At 41.6% G+C, this 22,002-nt stretch overlaps 1 protein-coding gene across 2 annotated transcripts in view; it reads right to left on the reverse strand.

Moving 5' to 3' along the window:
* Nucleotides 1-22,002, reverse strand: part of ASTN1 (astrotactin 1) — a 310,755-nt gene that overhangs the window by 203,894 nt on the left and 84,859 nt on the right. For both annotated transcript variants that reach the window (XM_011962380.1, XM_011962379.1), the window contains exon 2: nucleotides 1,827-2,014. In XM_011962380.1, coding sequence (XP_011817770.1) covers nucleotides 1,827-2,014 — 188 coding nt within the window. The remainder of the gene's footprint in view (nucleotides 1-1,826; nucleotides 2,015-22,002) is intronic.

A 22,002-nucleotide genomic window follows, 5' to 3' on the forward strand; every position in this document is an offset into this window, starting at 1 on the left:
CATTGTGCCCTTCTTTTTAGTCAGACCATATAATAAATCTGAAGACCATCTGGCCTCTAAATTAATCACTCCAGTCAATGCCAGGGTCAATTCAGCTGACCTGCCTGAGTACTGCCACTCTCTGGACACTACAAGCTACAAAAAAGAAGACAACCTTCCCAGGGAGGAAAAACACTGTTCTTTAATAAGGATATGCAAGTACTGTAACTCCTATGCTATAAACCTTGATTAATTTGTAAATGTGAGTAATAGCAACCTCATTTACCTGCCTGACATCTGGCCTTATCTGGATATTAAGGCTCAACATTTGCAATTCAAGAACTCTTTTCTTCACCATATAGTTTAAACAAAGTGCCTCCTGTACTTGCAGATAACCTGTCAAGCCAGTTACTTACGGGGACGCTGGTTGAGGAAGAAATAGAAGGCTTACATTTTGAGATTTATCAGAGATTTTATAGAGAAATTTTCCATCTTTGGATAATGGACATTCTTTTATATCTAAAATGCACTCAGTTTCCCTCAGTCTTATATACAAAACTAAATAGCATGTAGTGATGGTACTAGAGCAACAGATGAAATAAGGTTTCAACTAAGACTCAGGTTGGTTCTGTGTTGAGTTTCCTAACAGTGAAATAATCTACACCCTCCCGTATACATGGCTCATAAATAATCAGTCAGGTCTCAACCTGCTATTAAGCTATCCTAAGAGCAGACAATATGTTTGTTTACCAACACAATATCAGCACATAAAACACCGTAACAGGTTTTATTCATCTCTTCACTGGGAAATTCATTCATTTATTCCACAAATATTAATGAAGTATCAACTGTGTGAACGCATTGTTCTAGGTGCTGGGGACACATCAGTAAACAAAACAATACTAAACAAAAACCCTGGCCTGCCATCATAGCACTTACTTTCCAGTGAGATTCTAGAATACAAGTTCCTAGAATGTTAGAAAGAACCTTCCAACTTTTTTTGGGGCTTGAAATTTCTAAGTAGGAGAAGGAATGTTAATAGTAAAGGATCTGAGTTCAGCTAGAGAGAAGTGCAAGTGTCTATTGACATGCCATCTATTGTAAGAGGAGAGAAAGCCAGTTTACTGGCTTCCTCCTGGCTGGAAAAAGAGAAAAGAGAACTTGGTAGCAGCAAGCAGCTTGGAGAGTCAGTCATTTAACAAACATTTGTGAAGCAACTACTCTAAGATTCTCCAATATACTAATTGGATAATTCCCATCTATGACAATCCATTACCCTCATCTAATTTTGTTGTTGTTGTTGTTTGAGACAGAGGCTCACTCTGTCACCCAGGCAGAAGTGCAATCTCAGCTCACTGCAACCTCAGCCTTCTGGGTTCAAGCAATTCTCAGGTTTCAGCCTCCCAAGTAGCTGGGACTACAGGTGTGCCCAGCTAATTTTTGTATTTTTAGTAGAGATGGGGTTTCACCACATTGGCTAGGCTGGTCTTGAACTCCTGGCCTCAAGTGATCCATCCACCTTGGTTTCCCAAAGTGCTGGGATTACAAGTGTGAGTCACTGTGCCTGGCTGCCCCGATCTAATATTATCTCTGGTTTCTTAAAGTTTCTTCATATCTGAGCATGTTCCTAGAGAAAACAGTCGGGGAATGGTACTGTTAGAAATAGTTGGAATTATCACTTACATCACAAGTGGATGCATTTCCCACAGATGGGAAATTTGCTTATTAACATGATCAATGATCATTACAGAGTTGGGTCTGATACAGTGGTATCTATGACGCCAAGACCCTTAATGTCAAGGTAACATAAGCTATGGCCTGAGAGGCTGAGGCTGTGCTGCTCTTACCATGACTGAGATGTGGAGGATCCTCAGCTCTTCTTCCGCCGACTCATGTTGGGGTTCTTCAGTGGGGTCTTGTCCAGGAAGGCTTGGAGTACCATCTTGATGATGAATGTGAAAAAGCAAAGTGCCATTCTCCAGCCACTGCTGCCTCCAGCGCACCAAAGGGATATCCTCTGTGTTCCCTGAGATCTCTAGAAGATGAACACCAAAGGCACAGGTGAGAATTTGGATGGGACCAAGTTTTTCATCTTCTTCCTCACCACTTGTACCAATTAGCCAGTTTTGTCTGAAGCCAACAGAAGTTTCCAAGAGTGTATAGTTAGGTCAGATTTTACTGCTACTCCAAACCACAAGGAAGAGAAGAGACCCTGAGAAGAAGACAATTATCTCCCGTAGGTCTTTCCACCATAAATCTCGTGAGCCAGGCTCTCACCCATTGAGAAAAATATCAAGGTGAAAATTCAAGTTCTTTCCCTTATTTCTATGATCTTTTACACAGCTCAGTTTGAATACCTGATAACCCCCCGAGGTAAATGCAAGGTTGTTTGCCTCTTGTAAGTTTGAAAGTATGAGTTCCCCAGCAATTATTCCTAGACATACCAGTAAATTTGCCAAGGAGAGAGTTGGTAATTACTATGCAGACAACTGGCATTTATGGAATAGTCCTGGGAGGTTACTGCAGAGCAACTGGGGCTGGCAGGTTATTTCTAAAACCACAATCATTTGCTGCATAGTCCACTGGAGATGTTTGCTAACTTGCTGTGACAGGTAAAGTAATGTTTTAATTCCCTTTAATTTTTTTTCTTCAGTTTTGCAGAGCAGAGATGGTATACATGAAGACAGTGAAGAATCGAGCCCTTATCACAGATACACTCACTTGGTTCTCAGGGATGGAGACTGAGGCACGAGACAAGCATCAATGACGTAATAGCAAAATACTAAAACTGACTATGCCCCAGCACTGTAGTTGGTGCTAAGGTAGTACTGCAAAATACACTGTGTGTATGTTCCTCTCTTTGGCATTCTCAAGCAATATTGTATCAAAGCTCTGAGACATAACACAGCAGAAAAACCTGATTAACCTCGTCTCTCCCAAATTTCTAGGGAACTAGTATTCTGCTGAACACATATTTAATAAGCCATTGCTTTACAATTTTTTTCTTTTTTTTCTGGCTTTTCATTTTTGAGCAAGGATCTCGCTCTGTCATCTAGGCTAGAGAGCAGTGGTGCAATCACGGCTTATTGTGGCCTCAACCTTCTGGGCTCAAGCAATCCTCCCACCTCAGCCTCCCAAGTAGGTGGGACCACAGACACACCTCACCATGCCCAGCTAGTTAATTTTTTATTTTTTGTAGAGACAGGATCTCCATACGTTGCCCAGGCTGCTCTTGAACTCCCAGTCTTAAGCAGTCCTCCCACCTTGGCCTCCCAAATGCTGGGATTAGAGACATGAGCCATATGGCCTGGCCATTTTTTTTTTTTTAAAGGTAAGGCTTCTTCAAAAATTTATTACCTTTGGCCAAAAACAAATAATAATTTCACAGACATAAAAGAGATTTAATAAGACACACTTAGAATGTGTTCTCTCATCAAGTACCACAACCATAAAAAGGAAAACAATTTTAAGTATTTATGGAGTTTATAAATATATTTCAGCATTTGTGGGAGGGCACAATTGATGTTATTTATTTATCGATTGGTTTGTTTATTCAACAGGCATGAATTGGCCATGTATTATGCACAGACACTGTCCCAGGCACTCAGATACTGATCTAAATAAGATCCTCAACAAATTCTACAAAGCAGCCCACCATGAGTGAATGTGATAAGTGTGACACCAGTGGCAAAGTTTTGTGGGAACACAGAAGAAGAAAAGAGTAATCTCATCTGGGTAGAGGGTAGAAGAGGGGCGGAAAGTAGCTTCTGAGGATGATGATACTGGTAATGGGTTTGATGGGTAAGTGGACTTCCTTTCAATAGGTAGAGAAGTAGGGGAAGTATGTTCAGGCATTAATAGGAGAATAAGGATAAGGAAAAGGAAGAATATCAGCTGCTCCACTAAGGGTAGGGCAATGAGAAGGTTTTATATGAGCCACAGGTCATTAGCCTGTCTCAAAAGACACTGATATGATTCTGTCTTGTCCTACCATCCCACAGACGAGGGAGAAGGTACAATTAAGAGTGTGAGGCAGGGCTAAAAGAGAAAGGGATCAGAGCTCCCTTTTATCCTTGGCCCCTCCCTAACTACCTAGAGGACTCAGTCATCCTACTGGGTTGCTAAGCTGTCCATGAACTCAGACAAAGCATCCAGGAAGCTGTAGTGGGCAGAGGGTGTGAGGACAGATGATCCCCTGAACCCCAGTCCTGGCTTTCTATAAGTATGGCCCCATTTATTAAGCGAGGCTGTGACACAGACTTCTCCAGGAAAAGAGTCCCTCTTTCTACTAAGGAGGCTTCCAGATTTCCATGTGGGGAGAAACCTGTGGGCATGTCTGTGGGGGTGCATGCGTGGAGCAGCAGTGACCCACGGCTCTTCAGAGGAGGCCTGACAATCACAAACTCCATTTCCCACACGGGTGCTTATCCTTCCAACCACTTCTCATGCCTTCACATCACAGCCCCAAAGGCTCCTCCCGAGATACACACCCTCCTCTGTGAGTGCCTGTCCTGTTATTGCAGCGGAAACCAAACCCTGTCTCCTAACCCCAGATATAAAAATCACAAGCTGTCATAGCTCCTACCAGAGCACCTAATGACAATTAAATCACCCACAGCTGGGCACCTCCAGCCTCCTGCCTGCACCTGTTCCACCCCAGTGTAGGATTTATCTCATACACATCCGAGTGCCACTCAGCCCTTCCTGTAACTATTCCGAAGGATCTAGCACCTCGTACCTCTAAAACACTTGGCAAACCAGATTTTTATTTCCCAGGAGATCCTCATCAAGTAGGTCAGACTTATTACCTCTGTTTCCGTGGTGGAAGCAAGACAAGGTTCCTGGACCAAGGTCACCCCAGTCTGACACAGAACAAAGGCTGAGGTGGATGAACAATTAGTCCCCTCCACCCCCAACACATGCACCAGACAACATAATCTCAGAGCATGCACAGACAGAGAGCACATCTGAGTAGATAAATCTGTGTAGTCTTTTAGGATTTTCTGTGTTACAATCTTTTAAGTTTTTGTACTAGGTCTTCATATCCCATGATTTCTTTGAAAATTGAGATATAATTCACATACCATAAAATTCACCCATTTCAATTATAATTCAGTGGTTTTTAATATATTCACAACGTTGTGCAGCCACAGTCTAATCCCAGAACATTTCATCTACTCAAGAAGTTCCATACCTATTAGCAGTCCAAGTTTTTCATGAGGAAGAAGGTCTTCTGCTCCAGGGTCTTAGGCATGGCAGCACCAATGGAAGAACAGGTATAGTGAAGGTTTCACAAAGTACTTCCATGGGAGGTGGGCTGAGAGCACAGCCTCTGGCCTCAGCTTCCACACCAACCCTCAGAACCTCTCTGTGGGTTATTCATGCCCATCTTTACAGTGAGTTCATGATTCTGCCTGGACTAGACTCACCATAGAGGGCAAAGGATGGAAGGAAGAGGGCACCATACCTACCAAGGGTGCCCATCATTTTTCAGTTTCAAGATAATTACCTAATGATAGCTTCCTCCTTGGCTTTTCTTTTTCCTGGCAGATCTGACACAGAAGCGCTACAATGCTAAACCAGGAACTTACTTATGTATGCTACATCTTGCCTGGGTCAACCAATGAAAAACCACACAGGGCATAGTAAGTGTCTTGTGAGTTTCCTCACCAATAGGACTGAGATCAGAGCTTGGAACATCAGTGTAATTGTACTGGTCTAGATGCCAGCAGAACATCTCAGGAAGAGGAAATGCTCAGAAATTGCTTTACCAATGCAAGCCCGCCATGAGGCTCGCAAAGGCAAATTTGGGAAGTTATGCCCGCCCAGCTGAGGTTGCTGAGGAGGCTCAGATAGAACCTTTTTCACACTGTACAGTCAAGTCTCAATGAGATCCTACACAGTCATCTCAAGTCATCACAGGTGGCAGGAGCACCAATGCCCTCATCACGCTGTGGGGTTGAGACATCCAGAAAGGGAAGGTATCCTGACTTCTGGTGTGTCCATTTTCCTCCACAAACCTCACATCCCTCAGCACCCCCTAAATGTCTGGAACTTCCCAGAATCTATGGAAACCATGGTGCTAGTTATTCTTGTATACAATACATATTTTTGGAGCACACTATATTTGCCACATTCAGCAAATTGTGTTACAAGGTCCCCACTCTAAAAGAGATTTCAATCTAATAGGAAACTTAAGACATGACCATGAAAAAGTACTCTAAGCAGTAATAGCAGTGCTGAATGCAGAGTGGAGCTTGGCAGGGCATAAATGGATGGGAAGGAACCAAACGGGAGAAAACATTGGAGATGCAATTCCAGATGAAGACAACAGTGTGTACAAAGGAACAGAAGGATAACACATGTTTGCAGAACCACAGGAGGTCTGGTTAAGCTGCAGGGGGGATGAGGTGGACAAGAATAGCCCAGGACAGCAGTGAAAAATGCAGATTGGTGACAACTGCGAACATTGTGAAGGCCCATTTAAGGAGTTCAGAACTAATGGAAAGTCACCTATGGTTTTATTACACAGAGGAATGAACTAGGCCACAATTTAGAATGATTACAAAGACCCCGAAAGAGAATGGCAGGAAACCAGATGCAATAAGGTCTTACTATAACTCTAATCCTATATTCTGCGGTGACTAAAATAGTGAGTTGAGGTGCAAGAGGCCCAGTATGGTATGAGTAACCTTGAATGAGTTGCCTTGATTTGAGTTTTCTTGTCTGAACAAGGAGGACCTGTGTCGATGAACTTGAAGATTTTGTTGTGACTTTGACATTCTATGATTCTAAGTCCACAACGGTGTGCCTCATATGACCGCCTATAAAGAAAAGTTTAATATCTCAAACCATGTCAAACCTTCTCTAAGTCTAACCCAAACTCCACTTCTCCTTTCCCTCTGCACACAGGGTGGACAGGCTTGGGAGGATTTGATCAGAGCCTTCAAGAGCTAGGCCATGTTCCCACTGGACCTCAGGCTGGTGAGAAAGACTCTCATTCATGCTGGTACAGATGCATGGTTTCTAAGAAAGATAATTTAGAGCTTCTGCATGCAATACAGAATTGGAATAATGAGATCTTGGGCAGGGAAAGTCGCAGTAGAGAATAATCAGGGATAGGGAAAGGCAGTGGGAAGGAGAGTGAGATGAAATCACTTTTAGATTAGCCTTAGTCATTGCTCTAATGTTAGCTTGTGGATTGTGAGCTTGCAGCGCTTTTTGTGGGGTTAGATTAGGACACTGGAAACTTTGCTTCAAAAATTCCTCTTCCAGGGATTACAACTTCCCCATACCATCCAAGTGCCCTGTTCCTTCTTTGGGCATTCCTTCACACTGGCAGTCCCTGAACTGAGCTGCTAAGAAAACACATCATGTCAGGATCAGGATTTCCCCCAAAATACAATCTCACTGAGGACCAGATCTGTGATGCCCTCTTTCAAAGAATTTGACAATTTGAATTCAAATATGAATTTTAACCTGGAAAATTGTCAAATAGCTTTAATTCACTGGAAGGCTTAGTGTGGCTTAGAGCAGTCCTGGCATTCTGGGACTCTTTCTCACTCCTAGCAAGGCTGAGTGCAAGCTGAATCCAGCTGAGTACTAATGAGGCTGCTGTGATTGCTGAGGTCAAGGCAGAAGGAAGCATTAACTAGTCAATTTTTAGCCTCATGTTGAGGGCACCTGATGAACTACCCCTGCAGTCTGTCAAGGTTGAGGTTGACACTCCCTGATGGCTATGACTGACTATTCAAAGTCTTCGCTTAAATTAGGAGTTTCAAAGTTGCTGTTAGTCTAAGAACCCTTATCCAAACCAAGTCTAGTATGGTTTCTGAGGGAGTTTCACAGAGCAGAGTTAGGGAAGAACTGGATCAGCTGGAGGACAAATTAGATGTACTCCTATGAGGGGAACTTGCTGTTGGGGGTTGAAGGGTGTCTCTGGGTTATTACTTTTGCTGGTTGTTTTCAATTTTATTAAGTGTGGTATTATGAAGAGCCTTATAACCTCCATGAAAGAAATACAATGGAAAGGAAAAGAGGCATTTCTAAAAATAGAATCTAGCTACACCTCCACCCTCTGCTATCTCAGCAGCCATTTTGAGCTTCCCTATGTGATAAAGATTGAGCTCCGAACTTTAGTAGTGATAAGCCTACTGTCAAACACTAAGAATAACAAATGGGTCTTGTCTATCAGATACTTACTATCATTAAGGTAACCAAAGATAGGCCTATGGTAGAAATACCCCCTCTTCTGTTCTTTTTTACTTTCCTCTTTTTCCTTCTAATTTCAGAGTTTGAAAGATACTGATGGTAGGTCTAGTTTCCCACATGGTTTCATAATGGTCTTCTCACTGAAACTATTAACAGCGGTATTAACTTTCAACATCTTTATAAGAAAATAACCTGCTTAAGTCAGGGGTTAATAGCAGTAGGGGATCACTAATTATCCTGCAAATCTTCACCTTAGTATCAAGCATGACCCAAATCTTAATGTCTGTGGAAAGGGATCCTCTAAAGACCCCGACGTGTTTCATAAACATAATGACAGGAGCACATTAATGTCCTGGCCATCTGTGAAGGAAGATGCGGGACAGATGAAACACAGACAGAGGAGAAAGATGCAGAGAGGAGTCAGGGAAAGTGAGGAAATGAGACTAACCCGGGAAACAATGGCCCATGGACTGAGCTGGTTGAGCCTCCCTGCCTCTCGCCATAGGGACCATCTGGTATGGAGTTCTGAAGTGCTAAAATCCTGCATCCCAGAGTGAGAGCCACAGAAAACAGAGCACCCTGCTGGGCCTGAAGTCAGCCAGCACAGATGTCAGAAACGTTGATGGTTTGCCTGAAGTTTGTGCCTATATTGGCCTGGCTAAGTGAACAACAATATGGAAGACAGCATAGCCAGGAAACTCTTTTGCAAAGATGTTCAGAGAACAATTGGGAATGCAGTTCTCATTGTGTTTCCTGTATTCAACTCATTGCCATAGAGCTGCTTCCTCTCATCTCATTCTCATTCCTCTTTCTCCAAACAGGCTTGAGCAATGGCCACAGAACTATGTGGAACAAAAGCTTTAGAGCAAAATAGCTTAAAATTTCAAAAAGCTTTCATCCAACAGAAGCACAGGAGGTACATTTTTCAAGGAACCAGAATCTTCTTGACTTGCTGGGATTTGGAATAGAAATATCCACTTGTGACTAGGAGAAGGATAATTGAATTTCTATTTCTCTGCTTGGTGACATTGCCCTTAAGGGCAAAAACAACAGAGCCTCAAAGCATGAGTGATTCAGTGATGAGAAACGATGGCAGGGTAGAGAAAGCACTGGACAGGAAGCCTGGAGAATGGGACTGTTGTAAGCTCCCTGGAACTCACTTTCTCATCTTCAAATCGTGGGACTAGATTTCTCTAGGAACTGTCCAGCTCTAACCATGTTATTCAATGACACAAAACCAGACATGACACTTGGCTCTAGTTAGATCCCAAATCAGATGCAGGCAGTTTTTTTTTTTCTGTATGGCACCTGGATAAAGGTCTTTGCAGAAATGTTTCGAATCAGAGGATTTTTTTGTTGGAGTTGGATTTTTCTTTTCTTTCTCTCTTTCTTTCTTTTTTTTTTTTGAGACAGGATCTCACTCCAGTGCCCAGGCTAGAGTGCAGTGGCACGATCTCAGCTCACTTCAGCCTCGACCTATGGGGCTCAGATGATTTTTCTACCTCAGTTTCCCAAGCAGCTGGGACAACAGGTGCATGCCACCATGCCCTGCTAATGTTTGTATTTTTTCTAGAGATGAGGTTTCACCATGTTGCCCAGGCTGGTCTCAATCTCCTGGCTCAAGCAATCTACCTACATTGGCCTCCCAAAGTGCTAGAATGTTTCAGCTCAATCCAGCCTATCAACTTATAAGGTAAAGAGTGGCTGTATTGAAACTCATGAGAGTGACCTATTGAAACTCCAATCAAGAGTCCCCAGTAAGAAGAAAAATCACCCACATATACATATAGATGCTTCCAAATACTTTTCAATGAATTGTTAACCTTTGATCAGTTATGTTTATGTGGATAAGGGTAGCCTGATCTCTCTCTCAGTGGCTCCATCCTTTACAGAGCTAGACCCTAAAACTCTGCAATGTTAACTTCCTTTGAAGCTGCCCATCCACCTGCTTCTCTTTGCCAAAAGGCTAGGATGGACTAAAATGAACCAACACAAGAAGCAGGAGTGATGAGAGAAAGGAAATAAGCACCCTGGAGAGTCCATAGTTTGTTGTCTCTGGGGGCAGTTGGGGGTGGGGGCTGTGGGAAGCAGAGGGTGGCTTTTTAAATCAGTCTTGATGGAAAGCAGTGAAGCTTTCTATGGATGCTGCTGGAAGTAGGTCACTCTACGCTACTCTGTGCTGGCATGAATAGCAATCGAGCAACTACACGAACATTCTATTTACCTAGCCATGGAGATGAAAACATTCCTGTGGGGGAAAAATGCAGCCAAAAGGTTCTGACACAACCAGACAGATGAGGAAGCATTCAAATGACTTGTGATTTCATCCAAAATGATTTGCTTGTTCCTACCACAGTGTTTCTCTGGATCTTTTCAAACCTCTGCAAAGAGTTTATCCACATGATACTCATTAAAGTCTCATTTGAAAGGGTAAAAAAAAAAAAAAAAAAGCCCAAAGCTTTTTGAAAAAGGCAGGGTTATCTGAGTTGCAAATGTACTGGTGAAAGGATTTTTTACTTATATCTATTCCTATTTTCCACTGCCACCCGACTGACCTTTGTAAATTGAGATAACAGCAGGCATTTAACAGAATCTGACATCAAGTAAGGTATGTAATAATATTTAAACTTCATAATGTTAAAATATGTATTTACAAATCATTTCATACATTGTAATGAGAATAAGTCATTTTGAAGCCTGAAGTTTCACGACTGGAATTCTGATTTGAGCTTTGCAAGTCCTTGAGGTCCACTCTCCTGCAGTGATGCATTGGAAGCAACATGGATGCCGGAGTTTTGGAAAAGCCAGAAGACTGGTCACGGTGATTGTAAGAAAACTGTAAACTAGACCCAGTGAGCGATCTGTTCATTCTAAATCCTCTCTCTTATACTAAAGGTCTTTCATTAACAAAGAGATTAGTATTTGCTATAATTTTCTGATTCTAAACTATTTCAGTAAGGTCCTCTCTATGGCTCTTTTCTTATAAAATGAATGGAGAAAAGAATTGAAAATGACAAAATATCACCTGTAAATGAGTTACAAAAGAAGAATAGCGTGTCGCCTATCCTAAACTGTTTTGATTCATCTCCATTTCTAATTAGTTCTCATCCACTTGTATTTCTGTTCTTATCATCTAGGATTCAACTCAACGAGTAATAATGTATCTATTATGCACTGGCTCTGCTAAGAAGCCCTTTCAATATTCATGAACTAACTTAATCCTCAATGACCCTTTCATGTGAGTATTTATATCTGTATTTTAGAGACGAGGAACTTGAGTTCCAGAATAGTCAACCTACTTGACCGAGTTCACCCAGTGAGTAAATATTAGAACGGTAGGGGTGGGAGTGGCAATTGAGCGGGGAATCTTAGGTCTCCTGGTTTTAAGGCCACTGTTGTTTTTCACTATCTGAATGTTCATTCCCTTACTTTGCAAATCTCAGTCTTGGGATAATACAAACCAAGTGCTTAGCAGTACCTGGAGTTTAATAAACACTAATATCATCATCATCATCTTCATTAATACTGTTTGTTGTCATTATTACTATCACTCACATAAATCCTAAAATTGAGCAATAATCTTTGACAGAATCAAGCAAATTATATCTTTAAATAGCTTTAGCTCTTAAAAGTCTTCCTAAGTCCAGGAACTATAAGTCCAGGAATCAGCTCAGTTCAGTTGAGAAGCCCAGACCAAGCCACATTTGTACGTTTCTGTAAGTGCTGGTTAGCAAGTTGAACAATCTTTAGATGTCTCTGATAAAACTCCACTTACACTATCTATGCTTTAAGACTTGGCCACGGGGGCTTTCACAGAGGGATGCCATGCCATCCAGACCCCTTCAAGGCTTGCATGCAAGGCCAGCCCCAGGCAGCTTATTGTCAGGCACTTAGCAAGGCACTCATGAATTCAAATGGGCAGGTCCTTCCAGGACATGGGGGTGGTGATTGTGGTCAGAGAAGAAGGAAGGAGCAAATGGGGGCAATATTAAAATAATAGCTATGTTTTTATCAGTAGTAAACTGAGTCCTTCTCTGTAGACTAGTCTGTGTGAGCACCTGTTATCATAAATGCCAAGAAGTACTGCACTCAAGTAGAACCTTCCATTCTCATCCTCACTCTAGGGAACAGGCTTTCCACCCCATTCCCACAGAGGCCTGAGCTTACCTTGCTGACCCTAAGCACTGCCTTATTGCACATACAAACAGCCAGGGAGCCCAAGCTGGAGGGCCAGTCATTTCTCTTGGCTCTTCTTTCTAAACCATTTTCTCCTACAGAAAAGGGGGCTCAAGTGACCTCTAAAGCTTATTCTCACTGTAAAACTTTCTAGTATTTTTTGTCTCTCTGTGATTTGCAATTGCCATAATGGGGGCTGAACCTCAAGTTCCTTCAGAGTAAGGCTGAGACATGATAGTAATCTTAGGTATCTCTGTTGCATCATTTAGGCTGGGAAAGTGGAGTGGAAAGAGAATTCCACAAAGACTCAAGCACGTGAAGAATACCTTATTATCATCCCTGTGTTACAACTTGCAAAGGCCTTTCTTCTAAGGTCCTCTTTTCATTCATCATTCCTGTGTGGTAGGCTTTACAGAATTAGAAACCAGAAGGCCAAGGAGGGTAAGCGACAGTTTCAAGGGTTAGAGCTAATGAGATGGAGATAACAGCCTTCTGACTCCTGGCACAGTGCTCTTGCTACAGACTGTGCTGTCTACGAAACCGATGTTTATTTACACTGAGAAATCATGAGCCACTGTGCTTGTATTTCAGCTTAATGACTTAGGTATACAGAAGATATACATCAATAGTAAACACTGTCAGGAGTTTGAAGAGTTTGGGCTTAGAGATCCAAGACTGAAATTGAGTTATTAACCAATTCACACTAGTATACAAATCATATGGCAATCTGATGTGATTTCATTGTGACAGACTCTCCTGAAGAATCACATCTGCATAGTATTTGGTCTGTTACTGGTCTAAAGACTCTCCACACGGCCTTGGGCCTATTTCTATAGGCTAATTTGTGTAAGGTACTCATTACTAAAGGGCTTTAAGATGACCTCTAAATGACCTGACAGGCATATCTCCATGGAAATGTTGATCTAGCCATCTAATCCCTGCTGGGAGAATGATTTAAAAGAAATACAAGGTCACTTGATTGCTAAGGTGTCTTGTTGCTCAGCTGGGAATAACATACATTGACAGGACATTTTCTTTATTATTGCCCCTTCTATATTTTCTATCATAATTCTAAAGCCCTCTCTCCTCTACAAGCCCTCCAAACAAAATACACTTTAAGGGGCTGATAATGAGAAACAGGAGCCATACATTCTACATGAATAATGTCTTTCAGAAAATAGATGAAGACTATGCACCATGTGGCACCCATCAATGATGCCACTCCTCACACCTACGTGTGCTGGTCACTGTACTGCTGCTTGTGTCTGAATGTTTGTGTTCGTATTCTCATATTTCACGGTAGCACTGGCCCATTAGTTTGAGATTTTAACTAAAACAATGTTAGTTGAGTTTTGCAAACTGAAAAAAAAAGTGCTGGGTTTTCTTCCTCTGATGTGTAAGAGCATGTCCCAAAGGAATATGGCTGTAGTTTCATATACAAGCTAGATTGTAAGCAAAAGTGACAGTAACCGGAATGAACGGATGATTCACCTTAAATCAGGACACAAAGACAGAAATTAGGGACAGGCATACAGCATTGGTAGCTTCTCCATCTACTCCTCATTCTGGAGCCAAAAAGGCACAGAGCTGGAGGTAATTCTGTGCCAGGGGACATTCATCCTCCCAGACATCAACCCTAAAGCTGAGGTCAGTCTTAGCTATTTGGCAATGGACTCTGTCTCCTTCATTCATAAACTGTTTAGTATTTTTTTGTTTTGTTTATATATCTGTATTTTTTCTATTGTACTACACTTTGGGAAGCAAGTTTCATATAAATAATACCTTCAGGGTTAAGCAGTACTTCCTTTCATTTGCTCTAAACTCATCTTCCTTGGGTTTCAAAAACTTTGAGTCCTAGCAGTTGAATATTTGGTGAACAAGGTCACGTATACTTTAATGTGATAAGCCTAGATCACATTCCTCTATTAGTCTGCCTTGTATCAGGAGACTCATTCATATTTCTTTCATCCTTATTTGGCTATTGCATCTAGTATGTGCCAGGCTTTTTATTCTACCTTCATAGAACCACACCTACTTCCTACTGATGATTACGGTTACTTTTCTGTGCATGTTCACTGGATTCATTAAGTGCATTCCCTAGAGTGGTGTAATGTAGCACTGCAGAAACAGGGAGGGTTCTAATATGAGGAAACCAAAGTCTGAGGCAAAGCTCTTGCCCATACTACCTCTGAAAGCTTTATGCCTCAGTTTCTCTATCTTTCAAAAAGTGAAGATAACACAAACATCTATCACAGGGCTATTACAATGAAAATGCACATGGAAATGCTTAGAAATATGAGTTATCATTATTAGTAATATTAATATTATCATTAAAGATTAGTGACAAGAATAACCTTTTTAAATTCCTGGTTAAAAGAAATTCAATACAGTTCTACATAAGGGTAGAATACTATTGTGTTCCTCATGTCCTTCATAAAGACACTTGTTCCCCTTTTGTAGCTACGACTTCATGTTGGGTCAATGTTTTCAGAGAATGATTTTAATGAACTCTAAGTCATTTCCTGAATCATTAACGATATGACAAAGATCCTTTTATTTCATAACTATAGCTGGAGTCTTTACCTGTGAGGGCATTACCTTGAAGTTGGTCACAGGAAAATCATCTCCCTCTTTTCTGCCCTCTAACACTGATCTTCTTACAGTCTGTCTCCATTAACTTGACTTTTTAGTATAAGGTTCAGTATCATCTAAATCATTTATAAAGATTGTTAATCATATTGCTTTCATAATAACTGAGGCTCCATGCCCAACAAATATGGTAACTCACCATTTTTTCAAAAAATAGATCTTAAAGGGAGGATCTATCAAAAGCTTTTTAAAAATCTAAGTCGATCTCCTTGATCAGTATGTATGGCACACCCCTACAGGACACTCATTCAGGTTTGGTTTCTCTGTACAGATTCCCACCATTACCATGCCCTCCTTCACTACTGTACCCCCTTAACTCATGCTAGGTTCCATTTACAAATCTCATCTGTTGGTCATCAACTTTAATGGTCTGACTCATTGAGGGGACATAGTCCTTGCAGACAAGGATTTTTTGCTGGATAAGGTTGAATTAGAAATTTAATGTCACCTTTCCTAACTTCTCTGCAATTCTTCATGATGCATGTATGTATTTTATGTAGCACCAGGAATTTAACTATTTTTATTTGGTTGCCTGATTTGTGGTATTCTCAGTATTCATTATTACTTATTTTAGTACTTCAATTTCAAGAGGTAACATGCTGTTGAAATATCACAAATTCTTCAATAAAACTGAAAATAATTATTCCATCGTTACTTTTCTCACTTTTTGCCTCCACAATAATAAAAGAATTTGGTAGTTTCTAACTGGCACCATTTTCTCATATCTCATGGGATCTCTTATTTGTAACCCTGGTGGTTACAAATCTCTATTTGGGGTCAATTAATTTATATTTAACACCCATTGTTTTGTACACAGTTATTTAATAATCCATTAAATTCTTCCAATTTCTTACCTTTTTTTTTTTTTTTGAGATGGAGGCTTGCTTTGTCTCCCAGGCTGGAATGCAATGGTGCAACCTTGGCTCACTGCAACACCTGCCTCCCAGGTTCAAGCTATTCTCCTGCCTCAGCCTCCTGAGTAGCTGGGATTACAGGCACATGCCACTATGCCTGGCTAATTTTTGTATTTTTAGTAGAGATGGGGTTTCACTATGTTGGTCAGGCTGATCTCAAACTCCTGACCTCGTGATCTGCCCGCCTTGGTCTCCCAAAGTGCTGGGATTACAGGCGTGAGCCACTGCGCCCGGCCATTTCTTGCTTTTTTAAAGAAAAACTTGACTTTTAAAAGGTTCGGAAAAAAAACAAAAACAAAAAAATATACTAAGTAGCTTTGCTTTCTTTGTTGGAGGTTTCATTAGTCATTTAAAGGAAGAATGATATCCCACTTTGTGTTGTCTTTGGTTTTTTATAACAAGTTGAACCTGAATTTGGAGGGAGAAAGCTTCAGGCAAGAAGATTGCTTTTCTTTGTTTGAACAACATTTTTTCTTTCTCTTTCTTTCTTTCTCTCTCTCTCTCTCTTTTTTTCTTTTTTTTGACAAGGTCTCGCTCTATTGCCCAGGCTGAAGTGCAGTGATGCATTCATAGCTCATTGCAGCCTTCAGCTTCTAGGCTCAAGCAACCCTTCCATCTCAGCCCCCCAAGTAGCTGGGACTACAAATGTGCACCACTGAGCCTGTCTCTTTTTCATTTTTTTGTAAATGCAAGGTCTTGCTATGCTGCCCAGGCTGGTCTCAAACTCCTGGCCTCAAGTGATCCTCCTGCCTTGTCCTCCCAAAGCACTGTGATTACAGGTATGAGCTCCCAGCTATGAACAAACCTTTTGATCTTGTGTGAGGGATCCTCAAACTGCAATAGAAATCCCTCATACCGGTAGAACGCGGTAGCTCACGCCTGTAATCCCAGCACTTTGGGAGGCTGAGGAGGTGGATCATGAGGTTGGAAGATTGAGACCATCCTGGCTAACATGGTGAAACCCTGTCTCTACTAAAAATACAGAAAATTAGCTGGGAGTGGTGGCATGAGCCTGTAGTCCCAGCTACTCGGGAGACCGACGCTGAAGAATCACTTGATCCTGGGAGGTGGAGGTTGCAGTGAGTTGAGATCGTGCCACTGCACTCCAGCCTGGGCAACAGAGCGAGACTCTGTCTCAAAAAAAGAAAAGAAAGAAGAAAAAAGAAATCCCTTACACCATCCACCATCCCCACAGAAGCAAGCCAGAAAACCTACCCTGCTTTGTCTGTGCTGGGAAACAAATGAAGGGGGAAGGGCATCACTGGTCAGAATGAAGGGCCAGTCATTTGAGGAAGGATGGCAGAAGGAAAGATGTTTCCTTGCTAGAGTTTCTTTCTTTTTTTTTTTTTTTTTTAATTTTTTGAGATGGAGTCTCGCTTCATCACCCAGGCTGGAGTGCAGTGGCAAGATCTTGACTCACTGCAACCTATACCTCCTGGGTTGAAGTGATTCTCATGCCTCAGCCTCCCTAGTAGCTGACCACAGGCCCGGGCCACCATGCCCGACTAATTTTTGTATTTTTAGTAGAGACGAGTGTTTCACCATGTTGGCCAGACTGGTCTCGAACGTCTCACCTCAAGTGATCTGCCTCTCTCGGCCTCCCAAAGTGCTGGGATTACAGGCATGAGCCACCATACCTGGTCTTAGAGTTTCTAAGACTGTGTTATAGATGATAAAGCTAAGACGAAGGGACTTTGAGAAGTAGCTCACTCTGCCTCTTTAATTACCCTGCCTAGAAAGAAAGTCTGTCATCAGGGTCGGAGACTGGCTCTGCTGGAGAGATTGATTGGAGTAAGAGACTTTTTCGCCCAATCTCAATTGCTTCAGTTTTCCTGGAATTGAGGCAGGCCATAAACCTATCAGTGACTCAAGAAAATTGAAGCAATTAAGTCTGCAGGTGTGCATATTTGTCATATTAATGATGGATCTGTGTTAATATAAGTCACAGAAGCCTTCTGCATGCCGCGTTCACTTCTGCTGGGGGTGGAACCACCTAGAGGAGGCGCTGCAACTCCATTATGCTGATATCAGGGATTTTCCCCTTTGGTCTCAGAGTGACTCCCCTCCTTCCCAGTTCTGGCTTGGGATGCTCTCCCACTGCTGCTCCGATTGCAGTCACATTTTTCAGGGATGCCTAATTTGACTCTGGTGACGAGCACGTTAGTTACTTAAAGATACCTAGTTAGGTATAGAAGGAGTATAATTTGCCAGCATAATTTTGGAGTCAGACAAACCTGGCTTGACTATCAGCCTTTTTACTTCATACTAGCTTGTCTCGAACAGGTTATTTAAGCTCAATAAGGATTATAACATTTATTTTATAAAGTAAGCTCTAAATTCAGTGTCTCCTGGTTATGGTCACTTTAACGATTTCTCCTTTTCTGACCTTGAAAACATTTTAGCTCTTAGAAAATTAATTTCCAGTCATTCCTCATAGGCTGCCAGACAACTTGAGGGTGAGGAACAGTATTAGCAAGGTTCATGAGAAGACAGTAGGCCAGTGCCTCGGATGTGTCAATCTTGGTGACTGTCAACTGCCCTCTCCGGAGGACGCTGCCTCTTCCTTTAAAAGCCAGTCAGCCTTTCCTGAGGCCCTTCATTCCACATGACCCCCTAGGGATGGGCACCTCACCCAAGGGCAACCTGTCTGTGGGATGAGCAGTGATCTACAACGTGGTTTGACACAAAAAGGTGAGTCATCAGATTCTCACTCGTAGGAATGTGAAATCGGGAATATGGAACAAATCAGGCATAAATCAGCAGAAGCAGAGCTCAGAGAGATGCACAGGGAAAGCATAGGTGGGGAGTCTGGGCCATAAGAGCCACTTCAAGCTGGAGAGACAAGGAAATAGGAAAAAGGTGAGTAAGCAAACACTTCGCGGTAGAGAAAAGGCATGGGGTGTAAAAAGAGAAGCACCAGGTATAGTGGTAGGGAAAGGAGAGGAAGATGTATGATAGGAAATGGGCACATTACTGAAATGCAGCCCAGGAATCTCCCAAAGCCCGACCCCAGAGCCCCAGCTGTCCTGGATCCAGGCCCACCTGTCTTGAGGGTTGGCTGACGCACAGCTCCTGTGCCTTCATCCCTGTGGGGTCACTGCCCCTCACTGACATGTGTGTCCTCACAAACATTTCCCAGCATTGAGCAACTTGAGCAGGTCACTGTGCATAAGCAACTGTGCTCACCCACTGAGATGTGAACACCCTTTGGGAGATCTAGAATGCTCAGAGAATTCTGAACATCTAGGCACCTCACTAGATGGCCTAGATCATGGAATCCCGTGGAGGACTCTTCTGATCCTCTGTCACATATTACAGGGAAGTCTTTCCCTCAAAAAACAACAAGTAAATACATGCCACTCTATGGGAAAGAAGTGATAAAAATGCTTATTTAGACAATGAGGGAGTAAACTAGATCCCAGATTTCTTCATTGTTGTAAAGTCTAGGTATGGCCCTTTTTCCAGTCTGCAAAATGGGAATCATGATAGCACCAACAACGTCAAACCACAATATGTTGCATCTATAAGGTCGTAAAAACACACCAGCAGATAATGATGCTGGAAAGGAAATACATTCCTTTTTATTATCAAAGAAAAGATTTTCCTTTGCCAACCCACATAACTTAACAGTCAGCAATAATGAGGAAGGAAACAAAAAATGCACTGTACATGACAGCCAAAATCAGAATTTGATAAAATATCCTACTTCTAAAGGGATACTGTCATGTAAAAAAAAAAAAATCAATTTGAGTAGAAAAAGTCTGGTTTGTTTATTAGTTTTGCTCCTAATGCCACCAAATGGACCTCAATCTGAAATGGCTTTTGAAATCAAATTTGCTGTTCTCCAATTCTGCAACTTACTCTTTATGCTAATTTGTCTGCACCTGCAGGGACAAAGAAACTGGCAGCATTGAGCATGAGATCCAGGAAGAAAAAGCAACACAAAGATTCAGGAAATGAAACCAGGACTAAATCATATTAAGTGTATAAAGGTTGGACTTTTATAAAACAAGGAAAGAATGGATCAAATGCCTGAGAGAGTGTTCTGACTGTAGAAAATGCTAGAGCCTTGGTGAGGGAGCTGATGTCTTCCTAGGTACTAGAAGAATGGCAGTGTGTGGTTTGTGGAATCAGGAAGGCCAGGCACTGGGACCAAGCTGGGTCTCCCTCGGCCTTCACATCCCTTAATTATGAGAGTCATTACAAAAACATCTTAAAAGTTTCCTGCTCAAGAACTTAGCCTCTATGAGTTGGGGTTAATTCTTCCTTCCAACTTAAAAAATCTCTTCATTTAAGGCTCTAGTTTGAAAGGAGAAGTACCACAATTTCAAGGAATAGACTGCCATCCTTTTCCCATTGTTCTCTGTTATATGGGCCCTCAACTCTCTCCTTTCTCCTGCTTCTTTCTGCTATGCCATTGGGTGTGGTCAGAGAGTATCTGGAGCCCAAATCTATTATCCCAAACATTATAAAACCTGAGAACACAAGTACTACAAAGATACTTGAAAATACTGTCCTCACTTTACAGATGCCCAATTCCTTCACAACATGAACTCCACGCCCCCACTGAAAAGATAACAAAAGCTCAGACAGTTAAGCATTTTACACAAGGTTATACAGAGCGTTCACTCATAAACAATCCAGAGAAAGAATCCCACACCAGGCCTCATTCTGTTATGTTGCCTCTCAAAATCCAGAAAAAATTTAAAAATATAATTCTTTATATTTCTATGGTGCTTCCACTTTGAGTATTTTCTCCATCACTCTATCCAGTATATTTAATTTTAGACTTTTTACATTTCTACATTATAAAGCACTGTTAAAATTCAAGTTCTGTCAACAGCTGGTAGCTGGTGAAATACAATGAATGCTGTGAAGGTTATGTGTTTAATGTTCAAGCAAAAATGTCAATTTTCACCTTGGATTTATTAAACTAGGGGAAAAAATCAATTGGGAACGTAAAATGTTCAACAGCCACCCGCCGCCTACTGTCCTTCCTCTTCCCCTCCTAAGTGAAGTGTCCCTTCATTCCTCTCATTCCTCCATTTTTTTTTTTTTTTTTTTTTTTGTATATCACCAGGCAAAAAAAAACAGGTATCATGCTCTCAACTAAGACTTTGTTTAAAACAAAATAAAATGAGCATCAGGCTTTTGTCCATTGTTTGATTTTCATTAGAGCAGCTGCCTTATTTCCTTTAGACCAATACTAGTTTCTTGTAGAAGTAAGAGTACTGTTATGGTTAGTACTAAATAATTGCATTAAATGCATTTCTATAGCAAATGACACAAACTTACTTGTGAAGTACCTCTTTTCTGTTAACTGATAATGAAAGTCTGTGTTTTCCATATTTGTGAATATGAAGAAATGGAAAATAAGAGGTTAATTGACTTTCTCAAAATCATGCCACGCAACAGGATTAGAGTTAAGAGTTCATAGCTCCTGCCTCTCCAGTCCAATTTGTCATTGGAGTCACAGAGGAATGTCTGTTAGTGAAACTTCTTCAGATTTTATGTCCCTAATTCTGTTCTGTTTCCCTAGGGAGGAAGTGTAGTGAAGGGGAAAGAGAATGGGCTTTAGAATCAGACAGACGTGGTTAGACTCCCAACTCTGACATTTGCTAGTCAGATGATCCCAGGCAAGTTACATAACCTCGAAGCCTCTGGGTCTTCATTTGTTAGGGTAGATAACAGCACACACTTCAGAGGGGTGCATGAGGCTTAAATGAGACCATGTATGAAGCATACTGAAGGCACTCAATACATGTGTGCACCCTCTGTCTGTATTATTTTGCTTGGACAATTAAAATATAATTGACTCACCAGAGAGATAACAAGCTCTAGAAATTGGGGACCCATTTTCTCTTATTTTCAATTTGCTTGTGAGTTCTAACATTTCAACCTGAAAACAAGATAAGTTTTGTAGAGAAAATGCATCGGTGGTACCACTCTAAAAGCCAAGGCCTTCTCATTGGTCAGCACAGAGTAGAAAAAACATAACCTGGCAGAAGAAAGGTCAAGGAGCTCTTCCTTGACTTGATCTCTGGTGGGCTATGTGAACTTTCTTTTATTTGGT

Source organism: Colobus angolensis, unplaced genomic scaffold (assembly GCF_000951035.1).
Source record: "Colobus angolensis palliatus isolate OR3802 unplaced genomic scaffold, Cang.pa_1.0 Scaffold59, whole genome shotgun sequence".
Taxonomy (NCBI): domain Eukaryota; kingdom Metazoa; phylum Chordata; class Mammalia; order Primates; family Cercopithecidae; genus Colobus; species Colobus angolensis.